Consider the following 24,445-nt stretch of genomic DNA (forward strand, 5'->3'; position numbering starts at 1 on the left):
ATTGGGAACAGATGGTTGAACTTTGGAGAAAGACATTGCAATGGTCCAAGGAGTGAATGTAATACTGTATATGGAAACAATTGCTTTTTCAAATAAACAGAAAATTAAAAAAAATTGAAAAATCAAGTTACACCCTAACTTTGATAAGCCATCTCACACAGTCGTGTGTTGAAAGGATGACAACGTGCCAGCAGAGCAAGATTCTCTGTTGTGTGAGGAGAGGTGCGTCGGCTGGTCCGATGCGTTGCCCCTGGAGACCAGAGAGATGAGAATGAAACTGCTCTGCAGACAGAACAGGCGTGTTGGAAGAAGAGCCCGTGGCGGTGTGGCATCCCAGCTCAGCGTTGGTTAACATGGACAAGGTTTCATCAACTTATAATGTATTTAGGTTAATATAAAGCTATGGGAGGGTTTTTGTCATTGTTTTTCAACAAATACCCTCAAGGTTTGGTCCTGTGAGATTGATTTATTTCCAGTTTCTTATATTAATCTTCGTCTGGTCACTTTCATTTGCTTCACTGAATGTGAAGTCTAAAAGATTTGATTAAAAGTGCTATTTGGATTCTTTTTTTTTTTATTTATAAAAGCACTTTTTTCTGCTCCGATAGCTTCATTATTTTACTTTCAATGTGAAGTTCTTGGCTAATCAGTGACCAATCTTCCACAACCACCCAAGAACAGGCCGCTCCGCCCAGCTAAACATGTACTCAGGCCCCAAAAAAGTATTTAAAAAAACAGTGATTTTTTTTAAAGAAAATCTGAAGCCGATTTTAAACGAGTTGGTTAGTTTTAAGAAATCCAGTCAAGAAAAATGTTCTTGCCCCATTAGCAAAGATGTTTTTTCTCAAAATTGACAAATTCAACTAGATTTATGATATATATATATATATATATATATATATATATATATATATATATATATATATATATATATATATAATATTTAGAGGGGATGTTTTTGCAGTACAGCTATTAAAAACTGTACAATCTTACTCGCATCCTTTTTATACGAATGGAAAGCATGTGGCACCGTCAGTGAACCCATTCATATTATATAATGAATATATTTATACTTTTATACTTTAACAAATGGAAACAGGTGAATGTTCTCGGCTGGTTTAGTTAAAGACTAATGAAGAGTTAGAAACAGTAAACAGGAAAATAATCCTTCATGTGGAGTTTCCACACCATAACGGAGCACATTATGAAGAAATATCAACTGCTGCCCAAAATAGCCTGCATTGCAACAATATTTTATATATTTTCAATATTTTAATTGTTTGATATTTTGTAGCCAGCAAAATGTTTACAGAAAACCACCATCCTGCAGGATTTCGAGGCACTTCAGCTCAGAATTCCAAGACTCCCTCATGAATCTCGAGGCAGCGATCCCACTGAAAACAAGTTCTCCAAATAACAGTCATCCGTCGTTTCTCAGAATAGGCTATTCCCTGGAGATCTAAGAAGCAATCCAAGAATCTAGATAGCAACTATAGCAATGCTGGTTAAAGCAAACACTTCATTGCTGGAATGGCCTGGATCAAATCCCAGTTTGGGCCTTTCTGTGCCAGTATGTTCTCCGTGTGCCTGAGTAGGTTTTTCTCTGTCCTGCCTCCACCTCTCACATGTCTGATGTCACACTAAATTACATATAATGCATAACAGACAAATTTCATGAACCTCGGGGAGAGATCAAAGCCTAAAGAAAATAGGAGCCTACGGTATCAATATACCAAGGGGATTGGATCACCTTCAGAAAACCTGGGAATCACAGAAAGCTTGTGCCGTGAGTCTGACTAGTTGCTCTAACGAGTGAAGGATACTCATTAGGAAATTCCCATCACTCTCTGTGCTTGAAAGCCTCTTTCTAAACAGCAACAACATCTCTTGTGCCGCATCCATGAACGCTAGTTTACTATAAATACTTTACCAAGAGTCTGGCCAGGTTTTGTGTTCTTGTCTTTCTTTTTAAAGGAGAAATGTGAACAAAAAAATAAGAATATACCTATCACACTTTTTTCACATATAATTTAACGTTTGACAAAAAAAAAGAGATATCTTACATCACTGCATTCATGGACTCCATCTACTTATTCTAACAGATCAGAGTGCTTAATGGAAATGGATGCTGTTGTCATGGCAATATCTCTTTTGGAGGCAAAGGCTTTGCTTATTTCAGCAAGATAACACCAAACCACGCATTTTAGGGGGGTCTAATTTTTTTGTTCTGCCATACTCTTGTTTAGTCACAGACCAAATTATATAGTAAGTTTAAATGGCAAAGGGACGAAAGCAAAATTAGCTACAACATGACTGAAACCACAAATATTGGAAAGGTGCGTATGAATCATGGTCATTTTATCAGCTGATCATTTAAAGTATTGGGCAGCTTTATAGTACTACACCACACTGCAAGTGTGTTTATGACAAGAGGTTAAAGATGTTAAAGGTTTAACAGGTTTCTCAGCCTCTCCATAAAGATTTGTTTCTGCCTTTACCTGTCAAACGTGTTACCGAAGTTTTCCCCAGAGCAAACCCACTCTGCTTTGGACAAACTGACAAATTCCACTTAAGCCTTTAGATACATTATATACTCTTGTAAAATTAGTTTGTTACTTTTTTTTTTAAAGTATTTTATTAAAACAAAAAAAAAACATTATTTGAATTACCTCATCATTTGGAGCCATCAACTTGGCAATATTTGCTTTTTAATCAATTATTTAAAACAGCAACAACCCATAATAAATTAAGAAAACAGTCTCCTGATTGCATTGCGTCATCATATTTCTTCTCTCACTCTGACTACGTGTGCTGAAAAGACTGAGACATAATATTTTATAAAAGTCTTAAATATTGCAAAAAAAGTGTGGTAACACCAGTGACCAAAAAGCGGTTAATGTGATCTTTAGATGTACAAAAAAAATCATTAAGCTTTCATTTATGTACTCATGATAGAATAGAATAGAAAGCCTTTATTGTCGTTATGATATTATGAGATTAGGCAACAGCTCCATAGAAGTGCACACATGTAAAGACTATGTAAAAAAAAAAAAAGAAAAAAAATAAGAAACCGATTTAAATATATAAACACTATGAAAATGAATGAATGAGAGAATATTGCACGTAAATGAGGGGGGGGGGGGGGGGGGGGGGGGGCGACAGTATAACTAAATACAGAAACATTAAACAAAAATCAATAAAAAAGATAAGATAGGGTACACCTGGTTAAGTTGGAAGACCGTATGGGAAGTATTTATTGTTTAAAAGAGTTGATTTTAGAGCTTTTTTTAATTGATTGGATGAGAATTGCCATAGGTATGAAGGTAATGAGTTCCATATTTTTGATCCTCTGAAACCAATATTAAACTGAGATTGTGATGTATGAGTCTTTGGGGGTCTGAGGTGATTAGAGCTGTGTGTTGGATAGGTATGTACTTGTGAGTTGTGATTAAAAATATTATGGAAGAAAGGGGGAAGGGTTTTCCCCAGTGAGCCATGAACAAACAGACCAATTTGGAGATGGTTCACCTGAAAAACACTGAGGACACCTACACTAAATAAAGCCTGGGAAGAATGTCTAGGATGAACACAATGTATTGTTCTGACTGCTCGTTTCTGAAGACGGTATAAAGGCTCAAGTTTGGTATGATGGGTACTATGCATCCCTGGCTGATTCAATTCAGTGCAGGTCATCAAAGTAAAGTCAGGTAATTACCAAAAATGTTCATAGTTAATTACGGTATGTTGTTTTGAAAGTGTGGGCACCCCTGTTTTAGGACATCCGTGCCTGCTGCATAAGCATGCGGCCGCAAACAAGTGTCAACACTTAAAGCGACACCATGTAACTTTCAGGTTTTGTTGAGTTTGGCGGCTCCTTTGGACAAAAGCGGTAGTGCTTTACCAGAAAGAACACTACATTTCCCATGAGCACCAGCACGTATTGTCGGAAAACTCCTGTCCCTGTCACGTGCATTTGTTTTGATAGTAAATGAAAGAAGACGGGACAGACTTTTCTGTTTTCAGCGGTCGTTTGCAGGATGGATAGTGAAGAGGTAATGTATCTATTTTTGGCTAAACAATATAATATGACGATGTTGACAATCACTAAGTTCAACTTGGTTTTATTAGTGAAGTCACCCCCGCCCCCCCGTCCTGTTTCAGCCAGATAATGCGCCCCAAACTATAAACTATAAACGCTCTGGTTTTGTTCTACTGCACCTTTTTCCTGCCACGTTTTTTAGAGGGACTTCGTCATAAATTAGTAGTCCAACATACTTACTGACAAAATAAAAAAATACTTTATAACCTGTGAAAAACTGAATGTTTTGCAGATCAGCCCTGCACAATTTTACAGTTCTCAGGAAAAATACTAGAAATGTTCTATACATTTTCTTTGCATTGCATTCTTTCCTCTAGTGCTGTTATTCAATTGTATTATTTTATAAATCTTCATTGCAAATTACACAATTTTATGATCACTATTATTATTCTGTCTGTTGTTGATATTGTAAGTAATTTTAGAATTACCAAAACCCAAGACGAATCCCCTGTATGTGAAAACATTCTAATTTTGATTCTTATTGATCATAGAACTCTACATTTACATTTGTATTACCGGTATAACAATTCTGTCTCTTGTTTTATCAGGAATCTGCTGTTCTTGAGAACACCTCTACCTCTGCATCATCAGAGTTTGAACCCCCACAAAAACAGAACCGACACGCAGCATATATATCATATATATATGCATATATATACATATCGCCAGTTTGTGTTCTGGCAGCATGGTGTTTGGAAAATACGAGACACCTTTCCAGACCCAATGGGACAGTACAGTGGTTTCAGGGCTCGCCGTCTTCTGTAGAATGGAACCTTTATGAGGATTACTGCAAATATTTTGATATTGTTTGTTTTTTTTGTTCAATTTTTTCCTGTACAGTTGTTTTTGTGCGTGTTTAAAATAAAGACATTTGTGCAAAACAAGACAGACTTTTATTTACACACCTTTCAGAAAATAGAAAATTCTTGAACTTTGTCATTTGCATAGTGACAGCAGTTATCCCATACATTATTATACACAGTAAGTAATCTGTATCACAGTAGCAGTAATGAAAAACAACTGTATGACAGTTGTATAAGTTACTGTGAATAAAGTAAAGAATGGAGTGTGATGTATTTAAAGTGTAAATAAAGTAGTAGAAAAATAAACTAAAAATAATGAACTGATAATAAAAACTGAACTATGAAATCGTGTAAGAAGTTACTGTAAAGAAATACAATGACTCCAGTAGCAGCAGACAGTATGGGTGGGGGTACAGGTAACGGTGTGATTGTGCGTAGTTAGCCAGTCAGAGTGAGATTATGTATTTACACACATGTCCATGTACAAACACACACAAGGCCTGATCCTCAGTGTTCACTTTGGGGAACACCTCATCACGTGTCACGTGTGTCCTCACTAGCTCCAGTGTTGGGGGGGCGATACTGGAGCCAGACGCCCCAAGCGCCGGGGGTCGTCTGGCCTATGTATCCTTTCTCCTGGGAAGGCCACCTCCACTTTGCAGCCTCTTCCTAAGAATGGCTCTCTGCAGTTCTGGAATGTAAGAGTAATCATTCTTCTCCTTTACTGTGTTCTGCCAGAATTCGTCAACTGGTTCGATGCAGTAGGTATCCTTGACTTTGAAATATGTCGACTCTGCTACCATCCCCATCTGCATGCATTGGAACAGAAAAACCACTTTCCTGTAGTCGCTTCCTGATAATAAAATGTTTGTGGAGAGCATGAAGTCCCCTGCTTGCATCCCATACTTCAGAAGTGGCTGTGAATTCCACCTCCAGAGGCTGTGTCTATAAGGGCATAGCTACAAGGAAAGGAAAAAGAAAAGTAATAAAGAAGTGCAATATAGTTACGATTCCAAACACTACTACAATGTTGACACGCTTACACCAACTCATAATAACCAAGTTTTCAATTCTTCACCTTGAAAATGTTATTTTGTGTGTGAGAACACACACACGCGCACACACACGAACACACGCACGCACGCACGCACACACGCACGCACACACGCACGCACACACGCGCACGCACACCACACACTATGCTTACCCATTCCAAAACAACTCCAGTTCCCCGGGCACTTATTTCAACCTTAAATGGTGCTTTTCCTGGGCATTTTAAACCAGTTTCTCTGTCCGAGTAGTTGCATGCTTTCAAAGGAAATTGCAGAAAAGAGGTCAGCATCTCCAAGTTGTCATGGTAAGAGATGCAGGCCCTCTTCTCCATCAGGTCATCTTCATGGACAACTTTCAGGTGGTCTGGCATATCTAACATTTCATCGTCTGTGGGGTCGGGGATGGTAACATTCTGCACACCCCCGTCCATATTTATTTCTTGAAACTGCTCGATGTTCGCAGCCAGTGATGTTACACCACCAACACTGCATAAAGAAGCAAAATAAGAAGGCAAAATAAGGAAATCTTACAGATTTTTTACTACTACTACTAATAATAATACACTTACTACTCCTAATACTAATACAAGACGATGAATGAGATGATTTCAACATACTGTAGTTGCAGAAACGGAGCATATTCCTCGTCCGACCTGTCCCCATCCTCACACAATCTCGGGTCTGTCCAGTTCTCATCCATTTCAGTACTGCACATAAACACACATACGTAAGCAGGAAAGAAATATCAACAACACAACATGTAATACAATTCATTAGAAAGACTTACAAGTTGTTCCTTGGATCATTGACCTCATCCTCATCCGGATAGCCATGGCGCTCTTCTTCCTTCACAATACTCGGAGAATGAACGCTGCAGATAGAGTAGAATACAAGTACACTTTCAGTAGACAATAACAGAAATACAAGTGTGAAAAAAGATACATTTGTATTCATTCAACATTAGTTCAAGTAATAAACATTAATTCACTGTCTTAGACAAAGTAAGAAGGGACAGCAAGAGCAAAAACAGTGCTACACTGTTTGTGGCAGGAGTCACTCGCCTACTGTCCTGCACCACTCGTTATAATGTTTCATGACAGTCCTGTGCAATGTGACTATGCCAGTGAGCAAACAGAACGGGACAGTAGGTGAATAGCACAAGACGGTACGTTGGAGTTGTGAAACAATAAGCAAGTGTTGCAGGAAAGTATGCAAGGGGCGCAAGTCAGAAGACCAGGGGCTTCACATAATCAACCACAAGTACTACAGACTTCAGCTAATGAAACTCACCTGGGGCCTCATTTATAAAGCTTGCGTGCGCACAAAACAGGGCTTGAAAGATGCGCACGCCCCTTCTACGCAAAGGTTGGGGTTAAAAAAAAAAACTAACAGAAAAATGTGCGTATCTTTACGCAAGCCATGACCCTAGCGCACAAACATTTTGAAGATATGGGGAACTGGTGACGCAGGCGGTGAAATGAAGCCAGATTCATGTCATCACATAGACTCATAGATCCATGTACACCCAAGCCGGCAGCGTTATAGATCTATGTGTTCCGTAAGTGAGCCATTACGCAGGTATTTGTAGTAGGTACTACTAGGGCTGGGCGATATATCGAGATTTTAATATATATCAATATATTTTCAAACACGATATGGTACGAGACAATATCGTTTATATCGATTTAAAAAAAAAAAAAAAAATTTTACATTTTTTTTTTATGATTTTGATATAGCTTATTTTGTGACAAATTGACTTGAATGTTTTATTTGAGATTTGCACAAATGTTTTGTTATTTGCACAACTGTCAACCTCAGTGGAAAGGTCTGCCTGTTACTGTCTACATTGTATTAATTGCACAGTGTATTTTAATTTAATTGTTATGCAGGAAAGGGATATTTGTTTTATTTTATTCAAGAAGCATTTTTATTCTATATATTCAGGCAGTTTATTTTTATTTCATTTGTTTTATACATTTTGATATTGTGCAGACCTCTGTTAATAAAGGTACCTGTGTGACATTTGGCACAAGGCTTTGTATTAAAACTGACTGTTTTTTTAAGGGTTTGCCTCAGAAAAAAATGAAGCTAACAGAGATGCTATGCTATAATGCTTTGGGGGAAACCCCAATTAAGGCACAGAAAAAATATCGATATATATCGAGTATCGCCATTCAGCTAGAAAATATCGAGATATGACTTTTGGTCCATATCGCCCAGCCCTAGGTACTACGTTCATATATCATACTTCCATCTTCAAATGGTATGGAGTGGTGAATAGCACCAGAATGATTATTTATCGTGACAATGTGTGTAACAATCAGTCTAATTGCTGAGTAGTGAAATTCACCCTCGAGTGAAAACAGAAATTCAGACAATGATGAAAAAAATAAAATAAACGTTATGCAAAACATAAAACTGCAGGCCCTGTAAAAAAAGTACCTATCACTGTCCGGCTCCTCTTTTATGCTGGAAACCATAGGCGGTACAGGGGGTTGTTGGGGGGGAGATGAAGTCCCTTCCTTCTTTTGATAGCTGTAGAGAAATAACATGTGTGAAACAGGGGGGGAGGGACACAAGAGAATCGCCTTTGTCTCTGTAACCTACAGTCAGCACAAGCAACTTGGTCAGGTACATACAAACTCGGATGATAATCCCGAAATGATTCAATATGATAGATCTTCCATCTTTGCTATTTTCCACCGGAGGAAGCTACACATTACCTAAAACATTTGTATTTGTGGTTTGCAGTCATCGTTTACGATGCCAATACACGACTGATAATGCTAACATTAGTTTTTGAAAATTACCATGTTAGAAATGAATAGATACCAGCTTGATAATTTGGACCTCTATTGTATGGTGGCCGAGACCCGCCATTGCTGAAAATAAAAGTAACGCTGCAAACAGAAACAAACGCTGCTGCTGCAAATAAAATAAACACTTAGCAAATAAAATAAACGCTGCAAACAAATAGAAACGCTGTTGCAAATAAAAAAAACGCTGAAAATATAAAGAAACCCCGCTTCAAATAAAATAAAAAAACGACGCAAATAAAAAAGCCACAACGGAAGTGAATTTACTATCTGTAAATGTTTCTTTGCTCTTCTGTTGTTTCTTTGCTTTTCTATTCTCTTTTTGGTTTTCTGGAGGTTGGTAGCCACAAAAAGAAAGTTGGTACTATACTGTAGGATAGGCTTTTATACGCAGTTTGCTTCAGCCTATGCCTTTTCAGTCATTGTTCAACACATTTTTGGTTTTGTATGAAATGTTAATGCTGTGCAAAATGTTTTTATTGGTGTTGTGTTTTGTGTTGTCATGACTGAATAAACTTCATTCATTCATTCATTCATTCATCAATTACCCGGGGCTGTTTTTGCTGATGCACCGGTGTTTTTATGTGAGAGGTTTTGTTGTTTTTGTTGTTTTTATCATTAATAATAATGCCAAGAATAATCTAAAGCGTGGGTAACTAGTTATTTGTATGAATGTGAAGTTGAAGCTGTGTGTGGTTCAAGGGACTTCTCCTCTCACGTAAAAACATCGGTGCATCAGCAAAAATAGTCCCCGGTAATTCACTTCCGTTGTGGCTTTTTTATTTGCGTCGTTTTTTTTATTTGCAGCGGCATTTGTTTCTGTTTCCAGCGTTACTTTTATTTTCAGCAGTGGCTGGTCTCGGCCACCGTACTACTGGGTAGTAGTTCTTGGTTTATGAACATAAACGGAGGACTCGATGGCCTCAGTGATAAGACAAGACACATTACAAACTCAAAACGACTGTATATACAGTAGATTGTACTTACTAGTCCAACAATAACATGGCTAGATCCCCATCGGTCGGACATCCCTCCTCGTCTTTCAGCTCCCGCCAGCGAGTGAACGCCGGGCCAATGTTTACTCTGGTCCGGGCACTGAGCTTGTTACTCTCCCGCTTTCTTTTTTTCGTCTCCTCCGATAAATATTTTGTTTTCTTGGGGTTTTTCGCTGCTTCGGCCATGATTCCAGCTCCACCAGCCTGAGCTTCTGCTTCTTCTTCTGCTTCTGCTTCTGCTTCTTCTTCTTCTTCTTCTTTGGGGTTTAACGGCAGCTTGCATCCAGTCTCTTCTTCTTCTTCTTCTTCTTCTATTTCTACTTCTACTTCTCCTCCTCCTTCTTCTTCTTCTTCTTTTTTAACGGCGGTTGGCATCCAGCTTTTAGGTGCATTACCGCCACCTTCTGTTCCGGAGTGTGGACCAGACCGTAGTTTCCCCATCACCTGATAAGATAAGATAAGATAAGATAAACCTTTAATAGTCCCACAGAAAGGAAATTTGCAGTTTACAGCAGCAAAGGGGATAGTGCAAAAACAAGAGGCATCAATAGAAAAGTAATAACACAGTAATAATAATAACACACTATAAACACTATAAACAGTAAACTGGTATACAATAATAATAATAATAATAATAATAATAAAAAAGATAAATAATAAGAAATACTAGTATATAAAAAGATAACAGACGGATATTTACAGATGGATATTTACATAATTGCACGTTGCAGTGAGTGAAAGATATTGCACATTATTTCCCTTGTGTACATTTATTGTCAGGTTGTATGTGGTCTACTGTGAGCAGTGCTGGTTGTGTAGTCTCACAGCTGCAGGGAGGAAGGACCTTCTGTAGCGCTCCTTCACACACCTAGGGTGAAGGAGCCTGTCGCTGAATGAGCTCTCCAGCGCTCTGAAGGTCCTTCATGGGGTGGGAGTCCTTCTCCATCATGGATGACAGCTTAGCCATCATCCTCCTCTCTCCCACCACCTGCACTGTGTCCAGAGAGCAACCCACGACAGAGCCGGCCCTCTTGATGGTTTTGTCCAGCCTCCTTCTGTCTGCAGCTGGGATGTTGCTGCCCCAGCAGACCACTCCGAAAAAATGGCTGATGCCACCACAGTGTCGTAAAATGTTTTCAGGAGTTTCTCCTGCACACCAAAAGCCCTCAGCCTCCTGATAAAACCAATAATTATTACACCTCCCACACCGACCTCATCTATATTCACCTTATTACTCTATCCCTGCCTATCATACTCTATCATACACTCCCGTCTCCCTTAAAAAAACCCATCAGTGCCCTAACCTGTGCTCTTTCGCCCATATTTAATAACCCTTTCAGTGTAAAATCCTGTATCCCTAAATCCTTTAATCTATTCACCATCTCCTCTCTCTGCACCTCATACCTCCTACACCTCAAAACTACGTGCTCTACTGACTCCTCCTCCCCACACCCCTCACATAACCCTGTTTGGTGCTTCCCTATCAGTTTAAGTGTTTTATTTAGTGCAGTATGCCCCAACCTCATCCTTGTCATAACCGTCTCCTCTCTCCTGTATCCACTACTCATCCTCCCTCCTCTTACACTCTTTTGTACCTGATAGAAATGCCTCCCTCTCTCCTCCCGATCCCACATCTCTTGCCACATACTATTTAGTCCTTTCCCAGATCACGCTTTTTACCTCTGCCTTACTAATACTAAGATGCATTTCTACTTCACCTTTCTGTAAAGCCCTCTTAGCCAACTTGTCCGCCCTTTCGTTCCCGCTCACCCCTACATGTGCTGGAACCCACAGAAACCTCACCTGACCTCCCTGATGAACAATTCTAGTGACTGATTGAAGGACTGAATACAATATATCTTGACGGCTGTTAGAATGAAATGACCTCAAGCTTGCAAGTACTGACGATGCATCTGAACACACTAATACCTTGACTAAACCAGCTTCCTCCACCCACCGTAATGCAACCAACACTGCCACCATTTCCACTGTATACACTGCTAATTTATCGGATGTTCTTCTATTGATCCCTATTCCTTTTCCTGGTACCGCCACCCCAAACCCTGTCACCTCTGCCCTGTCTCAGGTTGTTTGGCCCCATCTGTAAAAACAAGTGTAAATTCACTATACCTATTCATTATATGGAAGTTGAATGCACCCACCAAATTATTCACACCGTTTTCCTTCCTCTTAAGCTCTAACAAACCCCAATCAACCTCAGGCCAGCCTGAGCTCCAAGTCTTCTTCTCTGTTTTATTGGCGGGTCGCAAACAACTTTAAGGTGCATACCGCCCCCTACTGTTCAATTCAATTCAATTCAATTCACACTTTATTAAAGACACATCTCGAGAAGAGGTCCATAGTTACGACGGAGTATTAGGGCCAAACTAAGAAAAAAAAAATTTTGAAATTACGAAAATAAAGTAATAATAATATGAGAATAAAGTCGTAATATTACGAGAATAAAGTCGTTATATTTTGAGAATAAAGTTGTAATATTAAATATATTATAAATATATAAATATAACTTCACAAGATGCTCAATATTTAACATTTTAACACAGGGAGAAGACTGCTCTTCCTGCTACAGTTCTCATGAATTAACACTTTATTCTTCTAATATTACGACTTTATTCTCATAAATTACGACTTTATTCTCGTAATGTTACGACTTTATTCTCGTAATGTTACGACTTTATTCTCGTAATGTTACGACTTTATTCTCGTAATATTACGACTTTATTCTCGTAACGTTACGACTTTATTCTCATAATATTACGACTTTATTCTATTACGACTTTATTCTCGCAACATTATGACTATTCTCGTAATTTTACGACTTTATTCTAATTATATTATTACTTTATTCTTGTAATTTCCATTTTTTTCTTGTCTTAGTTTGGCCCTAATACTCCGTCGTATAGTACCATAAAAAATGATACATATAACATACACGATATAAAAGACAACAACCTATGATATAAAAGACAACCAAAACCACAATACAGAAGACTTTAAAACAACAGTGACACAAAACGAAAACAGTGTCAGGCGCAAGTGTAGAGACATGAACGCCAGTGGTTCCACAACGTAGATGTGAACCTGACTGAGCTGAGTGCAGGATTCATAATAAGCAGGTGATAATGCTATTTAAAGAGTTAGATACTCTACATATAAATGTGTACATCAAATTCCGTAGCACAGCAGCACAGGTTGGGACTCCAACACTAACGAACAGATGACTGGCACTACAGCTCCTTGGGACTTTAAGAACAGCCTCATGCAGTCATTATAAGCCACAGTTTAGCCTCTGCATGCTGCTTTTCTTGTTGCGACACCACAAGTGGCCAGTGTATAGGGATGTATAATATGTTTTAAACAAAGAAATTAAACAACAGTGCGTAAAATCATTTCATTTAGCCTGTTTTTAAATTATTTTTATCAGCCTAGTGTCTTTTAAGAAATGAATTAGTGCCTTTCTGGTGATTTCAACCCCCTCTCCCTCTGTTCCCAGTATCCCCCTCAAATTCCACTCACGTCCTGCCTCTCTCACTTTTTCCTGTAGCCTTTCTCTTTCTATTTCATATCTGTTGCAATACATTAGAATATGTTCACTGTTTTCTTTTACTCCACAGTTCTCACACTTATCACTGTCCCCTTTTCCCATAACATACAAAGTGCCATTTAATCCTGTGTGGTCCAGTCTGAGTCTTGTTATGACTATTTCCTCCTTCTGTTCCTTTCTGTATAATTCTTTGTTATGATAGACTTTTGTATTTTGCGATATCCCTGTCCTTTCTGATCTTCCTCCCACCTTTTCTGCCATATTACCATTCCTTTCTTCTTTATTACTGCTTTACCTTCTCCTTTTCCTAGTGGAACTGGTATTGTTATTTCCTTTTGTAGAGCCATTTTTGCTCATTTATCAGCACCCTCATTCTCCGTTACTCCCTCGTGTGCTGGTACCCAACAGAACTGTACGTCTTTGCCACATCTGTGTATTCTTAGTAGGGCTGTTCGATTTTGCCCAAAAATAAAATCTCGATTTTTTTCTCTCAAAATCCGATTTTCGATTACGATTACGATTATTTTGTGAATTGACAAAAGGCAAAGAAATGATTTCAAATATGCAGTTTTTTTATTGAACATTTGCCCCAAAATGAATGAATAAAGTGCAAAACTCTGTAAAATAAGTTGAAAAAAAGTTTTAAAAAATATAATAAAATATAAAGTTTTATCTCTGAAAAAAAAAAATCAGCAAATCAGCACTTGCAAACATACAGTAAGTTATATTTCCAATTAAAAATCGATTTTACGAGTTTCACGTTTTAACATCGTTCTAATTACATAATCGCGATTACGATTTAAAATCGATTAATCGAACAGCCCTAATTCTTAGTAAACTATGATAAATATCTATGAGTAAGTCTTCTCTGCAAGTTGTTGTTGATTGTATACTTTCTAATACAGCTATTGAGTCTGTGCATACCACCACCTTATCAGGACTAACCTCTTCCACCCACCACTGTAACCCAATAAAGACTGACACCATTTCTGCTGTATAGTTGATTAAATAATAATAATAATAATAATAAACTTTATTTATATAGCACCTTTCCTGTCATAGAATGCAACTCAAAGTGCTTTACATGTCAAGAGAAGATAAGCAAAGCAAGCAAATAAAAACAAAGCAGCTTTAAGACAGTGAAAAAAAAAAACAATATAGCAAACAGAATAAAACCAGCAATAAAAGCAATAGCAAAGAGCAAAAAGAGTAAAAGAGTAAAACAGGCACGGCAGTAAGCATAAATGGGGTCACACACAGGTAAGAACAAACCTTTAAAATTCAGCTAAAAGCAAGAGTAAAAAGGTGGGTCTTGAGCTGTGCTTTAAATATGTCAACTGAGGATGCCTGTCTAAGGTGCACTGGAAGTTTATTCCAGGCTGTCGGGCCGTAGAAGCAGAAAGCTGCCTCGCCATGTCTTTTAGTTGCCATCCTCTTAGGCACTTGGAGCAAGCCAGCGGTTGTGGACCTGAGATGGCGGCCTGGGACATATCTGGGTAGGCAGTCGAGGAGGTAGGAAGGTGCTAGTCCATTTAAGGCTTTATAAACCAGTAAGAGAATTTTAAAATCAATCCTAAAAACTACTGGAAGCCAATGTAGTGAGGCTAAAACAGGGGAAATGTGTTCTCTCATTTTGGTTCTGGTTAAAATTCTTGCTGCTGCATTCTGGACTATTTGAAGCCGGTCTGACGTTTTTTTTGGTAAGCCACAAAATAGTGCATTGCAATAATCGATGCGGGAGAAAACAAATGCATGGACCAGTGTTTTTGCATCAACCAGAGACAGATATGATCTAATGCGTGCAATATTTCTAAGGTGAAAGAATGCGGTTTTGGTAATGAAATTCATATGCGCATTGAAATTTAGGTCAGAGTCAATGATAACCCCCAGGTTCCTTACTGTATGGTTATTTGCTACAGTTAGGTTACCAAGTCTGTTTTTAATTAATTCTTTCTGCTCATTGGAGCCAACTATGAGAACTTCAGTTTTGTCCTCATTTAATTTGAGGAAATTTTCACTCATCCAGCATGTAATTGTAGAGAGACAGGTCAACAATGGATCAAGGGCAGAGGGGTCATCCGGAGCTACGGAGAGATAAAGCTGAGTATCGTCAGCATAAAAATGAAAGTTCACTCCATGAGCACTAATAAGCTCTCCCAGGGGCAGTATATACAGAGAGAACAAAAGAGGGCCCAGAATTGAGCCCTGTGGAATACCAGAGCTAATTATGTGAGTGTCTGAGACAGAGTCAGCTAGATTGACAAAATATCTTCTTCCCGACAGGTATGAGGAGAACCAGGATAGGGCTGTGCCTGACAGACCTACCCAGTAGTTCAGACGTTGTATGAGAATTGAGTGGTCAATAGTATCAAACGCAGCTGTTAGGTCTAGGAGTAGAAGAACAGACACATGTTTCTTATCTGCGGATACTCTAAGGTCATTGAGTACTTTTAGAAGCGCCGTTTCGGTGCTATGTCCCTTCCTAAATCCAGATTGCAGTTTGTTATGAACCATATTTTCCTGAAGGAAGACATCAAGTTGATGGTAGATTATTTTTTCCAGAACCTTGCCTAAGAAGGGCAAATTCAATTCAATTCAATTCAATTTTATTTATATAGCGTCTAATACAACAGATGTTGTCTCTAGACGCTTTCCAGAGATCCAGAACATGAACATAAACATAAACATAAACATAAACATAAACATAAACCCCCGAGCAATTATTATATAAACAATGGCAGGTAAAAACTCCCTTAGTGGGAGAAAAGCCTTAAGCCAAACAGTGGCAAGGAAAAACTCCCCTTTAGGAGGGAAGAAACCTTGAGCAGGACCAGGCTCATAAGGGGGGACCCTCCTGCCGAAGGCCAGACTGGGGGAGTCAGGGACGTCGACAGCACACAGCAGGCAGGTGGAAGCAGCAGCGGGATGACCAGAGGTGGGGGGGGGGGGGCGTCAGCAGCACACAACAGTCATGTGGAAGCAGCAGCGGGATGACCAGAGGGGGGGGGGGGGCATCAGCAGCACACAACAGTCATGTGGAAGCAGCAGCGGGATGACCAGAGGGGGGGGGGGGGGTGCAGGCAGGCGGAAGCAGCAACAGCAGACATCCACGTAGGCAGGTGGAAGAAGCAATGGGATGACCAGAGGGGGGGGAGGGCCGGGAACACAGGCCAGAACGCAGCTCCTGAGGCTCCGGCCTGCAAACATACACAAAAGAGAAAAAAGGGGGGCCGGCACAAGAAACTACAGGAACAATGGACAAAGATGATAGCTATGAGATATTTATAATAAATAAAAATGGTAATGGAGAAGAGAGGCAGGGAAAAGGAGAGGAGAAGAAGGGTGAGAGGCACCGCCCAGCGGATCATGTCGGTGCCCCCCTGCAGCATAAGCCTATAGCAGCATATCTACCGCGAAGCTATATTTGAGACTAACTATTATAGTTTTGTTCTATAGCTGCGACAATGACTACTGACTCTAACACACTAAAGTTTACACTACCTAGAGATTTACCAACACCAGCTAGAGGTTTACTTAACACTAACTATAAGCTTTACTAAACAGAAAGGTTTTAAGTTTAGTTTTAAAGGTGGAGGTGGTGTCAGCCTCCTTAACCCAGATTGGAAGTTGGTTCCAAAGTAATGGTGCCTGATAGCAGAACGCCCGCCCTCCAAATCTACATTTAGATACTCTAGGAACTACGAGTAAACCTGCACCCTGGGAGCGGAGAGCTCGGCCAGGAACATAAGGTACTATCAAATCTTGTAAATACTGCGGAGCTAAGCCGTTTTGGGCTTTATATGCAAGTAATAAAATTTTAAATTGAATTCTGAATTTTACAGGTAGCCAATGGAGCGACGCTAACACTGGAGAGACGTGGTCTCTCCTGCGAATTCCTGTCAGTACTCGTGCTGCTGCATTTTGGATCAGCTGGAGCCTATTCAGCAAATTACTTGGACATCCTGCTAACAACACATTACAGTAATCCAGTCTAGAAGATACAAACGCATGAACTAGTTTCTCTGCATCCCTCTGCGAGAGGATTTTCCTAATTTTTGCAATATTACGGAGATGGAAAAACGCTATTTTACAAACCTGATTAACATATGGTTTAAACGACAAATCCTGATCGAAAACAACACCAAGGTTTCTCACAGTTGCACTCGAAGCCATCGCAACACCATCTAATCCCTTCCTAAGATGCTCTGGACCAAGAATGATAACCTCTGTTTTATCTGAATTTAGAAGCAAGAAATTTCTGGACATCCAGTCCTTGATGTCCCTAAGACATGCCTGAAGTTTAACTAACGGTTCTGTTTCATCCGGCTTCATAGACAAGTAGAGCTGCGTATCATCAGCATAACAATGAAAGTGTATGCCGTGATTCTGGATTATACTTCCCAACGGCTGCATGTATAAACTGAACAAGACTGGCCCTAGCACTGAACCCTGCGGAACACCATAACAGACCCTCGACTGTTCTGAAGAAACCTCATGTACATGAACAAACTGGAACCTGTCAGATAGATATGATTTAAACCAACGTAGAGCTGTCCCTTTAATCCCAACAACATGCTCTAACCTGTGCAGTAAAATGCCATGGTCAACAGTGTCAAAAGCAGCACTGAGGTCCAGTAAAACCAATATGGACACTAATCCCTTATCTGAGGCCATAAGAAGGTCATTCGTAACTCGAACCAGTGCTGTCTCTGTGCTATGATGCATTCTGAACCCTGACTGAAAGACTTCAAACAGATCATTTCTATACAAATAGTCACATAACTGGCTTGAAACTGCCTTTTCCAGAATTTTAGATACAAATGGAAGGTTAGAAATTGGCCTATAATTAGCTAAGGTGTCTGGGTCAAGGGAAGGTTTTTTAAGTAAAGGTTTAATTACTGCCACTTTGAAAACCTGTGGTACATATCCTAAGCTTAGGGATAGGTTGATTTGGTCCAGTATTGTCACACCAATAAGAGAAAAAACATTTTTGAATAGTCGAGTCGGGATGGGGTCTAACATACATGTGGTTGACTTAGCTCTATTAACGAGTGAAGTCAGCTCAGGGAGGTCTATAGGATCAAAACAGTCTAGAGACAAGTCAGAGCCTAGGGAAGTCGCTAAAGCTGAAGAAACGCCCACAACCGGCTGGTTGATTTCTTCTCTAATTCTCGTGATTTTACTGTTAAAGAAGCTCATAAAGTCTTCACTACTGAGAGCTGCAGGAATACACGGCTCCACAGAGCTGTGACTCTTTGTCAGCCTGGCTACAGTGCTGAACAGAAAACGTGGGTTACTTTTGTTATCCTCTATCAACGTTGAATAATAAGCTGTTCTTGCTTTGCGAATGGCTTTTTTATATACTATTAGAATATCTTTCCATTCACGATAAGAGTCTACAGACCTACAAGAGTACCACTTCCTTTCCATTTTACGCACGCTTTGTTTCAACATGCGAATAAGAGATGGGTCTGTAATTGCCAAGCACAGTGGGATCAAGGTTGTGTTTTTTGAGGAGGGGTTTAACCACAGCTGTTTTCAGAGAATCTGGAAAAACACCTGAATGAATGGAACTGTTTACAATTCTGAGGATGTCACCAATAATACTGTCTAAAACTGTTTTGAGAAAGTGTGTTGGAATACTATCGAGTGAACATGAGGATGATGTCATCTGTGAAATTGTGTTTCGAACTTCCTCCTCATCAACTGCAGAAAAAGATGCAAGGCTTCCCCTTGGGGGATCAGTAGGCCTGCTTGCACTCATGGCAGCGTGAGCTCCATTCACAATGCCAGCTCTGATGTTAATAATTTTGTTATCAAAGAATGATGCAAACTCATTGCATTTGGCTACAGAGGCAGGTAGTGACTGTTTGTAGGACTGAGGTGGGTTGAGAATATGTTCAATGGTGGAGAATAGGACCCTGGGATTGTTCTTGTTCTCATTGATAATGGCAGAGAAGTGTGCCTGTCTTGCCGAGCGCCGGGCTTTGTTATATGCAGCTGTTGATGACCTGAGAATTTCTAAGTTAACAGTGAGTTTGTTTTTTCTCCAAGCACGTTCTGCTCTGCGACACTCTTTCTTGAGTGAGCACGTATGCTCATTTACCCAGGGTGTTACTCTGGAGTGATGTTTCTTTTTAGTTTTTAGAGGAGCCACTATGTTGATAGCAGATTCTATTTTTAGATTAAAATGTTGTACCAAAACGTTCACTAAGGGGGTAGAGGGCAGGGGAGTGGCGCATGCGAGATGACGAGAAAAGTCATCAGCAGCAGATGGACTAAAATAGCGTTTTTTGATAGTAATTTCTGTGTTATTTTTCTCTAAAGCAGTGGCAGTCATGTTAAAACACATCAAGTAGTGGTCTGATAGCTCTGGCCTATAGATGGTTTGGTCAATGCAAATATTCAGACCTCTAGAAATTATCACATCCAGTGTGTGGCCGTGGTTATGAGTCGGACCCACAGTGTGCTGAATAAAATCGAAAGAGTGCAGGAGCTGAATAAAATCGATAGCCATGGTATCTGTGGCATTGTCCAAATGCAGATTAGCATCACCTGTGATCAAAGTTCTGTCATAATCCATGCAGCAGGTTGATAAAAGTTCTGACATTTCTGTTAAAAATAGTGCTTTACTTGAGTTTGGAGGACGATAAATATTAATCATTGGCACAGAGTTTTGTGAAGCCAGTATGGTGGCCTGGTACTCAAATGATGTAAAATTTCTAAACAACAGAGGCTTGAATTTTAAACTGTCCGAAAAGATGTTGGCTAGGCCTCCTCCTTTCTTGACCTCACGTTCTTTATGGATAAAATTAAAGTTTGGGGGACAGGCTGCGGCTAATATAACAGCACTGTCCGAGCTAAGCCATGTCTCTGTCAAGAAAATTATGTCTAGCTTCTCTTTAATAATTAAATCATTTACAGAGGAAACCTTGTTGGTCAGTGATCTTATGTTAAATAAGGCAAGGTTTAGCTTGACAGGTGATGGGTTAATTGTAGTGGGTGGGATCAAGATGTGTGTTAAATTAGTGGCTACAACAGAGCGTTTTGAGTGCTGGGTGTGTCTGGCAGAGATTATAGTGGGAATATGGTGGGTGGCTGTAGTGTCCGTTTTTTGGTAAAATAACGTAGTGATGGTGGATGGGATATTGTTCCACAAGGGGGCAGCAGTAGCGCTGAGGGGAGTTTGTTGACTTTCGCTGGGCTGGGGGGGAGGGGGGCACATTAACTGTCACTTCTCTGAAAGTGACAGTGACAAATAATGTACTATCTAATGTATAGATAGTTGATTAAATAATCTTTTGGAGATATTAACATCAAACTCAGGGATATACACACCTATTCTCACATAATCCTTTTGATTTTTTGACACATTTGGTAGTTGTAATAACTATTTCTCAAGTATACACTCGCTTTGACTCCTACTTCATTCATTCTCCATTCTTTTTTTTTGTTCCAGTATGTTCATGTCTATCTTTGCTTCTGGGAAGAGCCAAGGAGGTATATTACTCATTGGTGTGTACTTAGTGAATTCTAACGTCTCCATTCCATATATTCTCAGTCTTTCATCCCTTACTCGCCCACATTTAGCTTTCGTCTCGACTACGAATCGGGAAGGAGGGGGAAGTGACGTATGCCGTAAAGCAGTCAAAGCCGTAAAAATGTGTAGTTTTTTTAGTGTGGCAGGGTTCCTACCATGCACCTCAAAGTTACATAGTGCCAGTGAAGGCGATACAGACCTCTCAGACCATGACAGAGGTTCATTAAACCTGTTGGAAGTTGATGTTCCATCACAATGACTCTATGTGTAATTTTGTGTCTGAAAGCATTGAAACTGATTTCAAATTATTTTTGGAAGGATGTGTTGTTTGGTGTTTTTGACCATGTAACGATTAGAACAAAGCCAAAAGAAACATTTATTATTAATTTGTTGATTATCAAAATTCCACATCCACAAATCCAAATTCTTACACAAAAAACCCTCTTCTTTTTTACTTTTCATTGTGAATTCAATCAGTATCTGGACTCTATTAAGTTTTCTACAAATTCAAAAGCAATCAAAACCATAAACGTATGTAAATGTTTTGGCTTTCTGTTATAATTTCATCCCCCCTGGCTGGTTATAATGTGTTGTGCTTTTTGTTTTGTTTTTTTATTTGATTTATCCTCTTTATATGTTATAATTCAACTTGAAATTGCATAATGGGAAGATTTGTAATCATTGTACTTCTTGCAAATGTTAAAAAAAAAAAACCATCACAATGACTCTGGAAATATTATATTAAGGTGGAAAAACTATATAGTGTTGCTTTAAATGCATTTAAAGCACTGCACTGCAAAAAAAAGAAATGGAGATGCCTCGTGTTTGCGTGGGGGTCGCGTTCTACGACACAACACAATCAACACTACTAAGTTCTGAGGTCTGGTGTTTGTCTGCAAACTTTTCACTGGCTGCGTTTACATGGACCATTTATTCCCCTTTTCATTCGGAATTAACGTACAATTCGATTAAAAGTTGTCATGTAAACACCTGAAAAAACTTACATCTGAATGAAACTGTTAGCCATATTATTAACGTGGATTCTACCACACACGTGGCATTACATGAAAACAATGAGCACATACGTTTAAACATGGTACACAACCATGATTCAAAATAATCAAACACGATAAAACAGCTAATCCACACGGACAGGTCGTGCTTGACTATGAAATAAAAGTAAAAGAATAACTTCGGGTGCTTGGAGGTTCGATTTTTGGAACCAGTACACTTATGCCGCGTTCCATTTGTCCTCGGAAGTGGGGATTTCCCAGTTCCCAGTCGGAATTTTCAACTGGAACGCCCCTCGAAGTGGGATTTCCCACTGGGAAAGTGGGAGAGTCTTCACCACCCCCGAGTTCACATTCCAAGATGGCTGCCCCGGTTGTAAACAGTAGAAGAGAGCTCTGTAAAAATTCGTAGCACTTCATTCTAGTTTTGGTCACACTAAATCAGTCGTATACAAGTATTGTTCGGCATATATATGCTGCTATAGTGTAATTTACATTTTTCATGTGGTATATACGAACTACAAACTTGTTTTCCTACTTTGTAACTGGAACGCTGATAACTTGGCCGTGACGTAATTCCCAGTTCCGAGTCCCGACTTCCGAGGTAAATGGAACGCAGCATTATCACACAATCCACAATAACGTGGGCAGTACTGTAACTGCACAATTTAACACAAAGCATTGCGGTATCGATACTTACAGTTTGGATTGGGACACGAATACTTGGTATTGCTCCTGGGTTCAAAGCAAGGTGCTTTGCAAATCCACTTTTATATTGACCAAGGTTGGAAAAACTTTCTTTGGAGAAATGATGCGCGCACACCAAGAAACGCTTCTTTGGCAGTATTGCTGAAGCATTACCAGCAAAAATAAAGTCCATCCACCTGGAGCGTGTGTCTTCATTAATTCCAGTTGGGACCTTATGCAATGACTTGTGTTGATTAACGCAGCCAACAACATCACAGATTGCTTTTTCTCTTGAAGCCATATTAGCATCAACAGACGCTATCAAAATAAACAAGGAAGGTAGAGGAGAGGAGGCAGGGAGCTGGGTGGAGGGGGCGGTGATTTAGCGGACCAGAGTGGCGAGAACGGAAGTTCAAAAAGCTGGCCGATCACGTGGTCCATGTAGCGCTCCATAGACATATATAAAGGCTAGATGACTCAAGGCGGAGTCTCCAGCGCCAGCGTCGTTCACTGGCGGCCATCTTGCCACAGGAGAGCTCGCCACTCATAACATTGTGTTTAATGGTGCATGTACTGCTTAAACGTTTGTTATAACGTCAGAGATATAGCTATGACACTGCATACTTGTGAATAATTATAAACATTGAAAAATGTACTTTTGTATGAAAATAACAAGAAACAGAGTATTTATATTAAATGAAGTCAAAGTCAAAAGTCAAAGTAGCTTTATTATCGTTTCTTCGCATGTCAGACATACAAGGAATCGAGAGGACGTTTCCCACTTCCCTCGGTGAAACATATAAAGTGCGCAGGCACAGGCACAACAGATAAAAATTTAAAAAAGATAAAGATAAAGATTTAAAAAAGAGTTCACATGAATAAATACAACACAACACAGACATTTACTGGAACTGAGTGCAAAAGGCATTTTTTTTTTTTTTTTTTTTGTGCAGTATGTAAAAAAACAGTTTTATAAATATATATTAAAAACAGTGAGCAGTAAATTAAGTGAATTTAAAGTGACACAGTGGTGATATTAAAAGAGGCAGTTGTTTGTTTTGTAGTCCTGAGTGTTCATGGGGGGGGGGGGGCTTTTGGGGGGATTTCAGTTCAGTTCCCTGCCAGTCTGGAGGATCTGGAGGATCTGGCTGGGGGGAGTGAGGGGAGAGAATTTAGCATCCTGACAGCTTGGTATGCGAAGCTGTTACTGAGTCTGGTGGTGCGGCAACGGAGGCTCCTGTACCTTCTACCTGAGGGTAGGAGGCTGAACAGACTGTGTGCGGGGTGGCTGGTGTCGCTCGCTATCGCGATAGCTTTCCGGGTGAGGCGGGTGGTGTAAATGTCCTTCAAGGAGGGGAGTGGGGCACCTATGATCTTCCCAGCTGTGTTCACTATGCGTTGCAGTGCTTTCCTGCTGTATTCAGTACAGCTACCGCCCCACACAGTGATGCAGCTGGACAGGATGCTCTCAATGGTGCCCTGGAAGAAAGTTTTCAGGATGGGTGTGGGAGCTCTCGCTCTCTTGAGCTTGCGGAGGAAGTAAAGGCGCCGCTGGGCTTTCTTTGCCAGTGATGCAGAGTTGGTGGCCCAGGAGAGGTCCTCACTGATGTGCACCCCCAGGAATTTGGTTCCGCTGACCCGCTCCACAGCAGCACCATCGATGGTCAGTGGTGGGAGTTCAGTGTGGCCTCTCCGGAAGTCGACCACGATCTCCTTGGTTTTGCTGACATTCAGCAGGAGGTTGTTGTCTCTGCACCACTTGGTCAGAAGGTTGACCTCCTTCCTGTAGTGGGTCTCCTGTAGTGGGTCTCGTTCTTGGTGATGAGACCCACCAGAGTTGTGTCGTCCGCGAACTTCACCATGTGATTGGTGCTGAAG

The 24,445-nt window shown here is 40.0% G+C and overlaps 1 protein-coding gene across 1 annotated transcript; it reads right to left on the reverse strand.

Moving 5' to 3' along the window:
- Positions 1–4,990: 4,990 nt before the first annotated feature.
- Positions 4,991–22,929, reverse strand: LOC133452092 (uncharacterized). Its single transcript, XM_061731287.1, has 7 exons — positions 22,581–22,929; positions 9,758–10,209; positions 8,397–8,489; positions 6,742–6,825; positions 6,572–6,661; positions 6,110–6,440; positions 4,991–5,861 (listed from the first exon to the last, which is right to left on the reverse strand). Exons 1-7 carry the CDS (start codon positions 22,866–22,868, stop codon positions 5,523–5,525), a joined length of 1,677 nt encoding a protein of 558 aa, XP_061587271.1. The 5' UTR covers positions 22,869–22,929; the 3' UTR covers positions 4,991–5,522.
- Between the last annotated feature and the right edge of the window lie 1,516 nt (positions 22,930–24,445).

Source organism: Cololabis saira, chromosome 10 (genome assembly GCF_033807715.1).
Source record: "Cololabis saira isolate AMF1-May2022 chromosome 10, fColSai1.1, whole genome shotgun sequence".
Classification (NCBI taxonomy): Eukaryota; Metazoa; Chordata; class Actinopteri; order Beloniformes; family Belonidae; genus Cololabis; species Cololabis saira.

Bases quoted from the DNA above. Each gene is read 5' to 3' on its own strand.
- LOC133452092 (XM_061731287.1), bottom strand. From the start codon at position 22,868: ATGGCTTCAAGAGAAAAAGCAATCTGTGATGTTGTTGGCTGCGTTAAT. The intron at 6,662-6,741 runs GTAAGTCTTTCT...GTTTATGTGCAG, and splicing joins AATGATCCAAGGAACAACTT to TACTGAAATGGATGAGAACT. The intron at 6,441-6,571 runs GTATGTTGAAAT...TTCTTTATGCAG, and splicing joins GCTCCGTTTCTGCAACTACA to TGTTGGTGGTGTAACATCAC.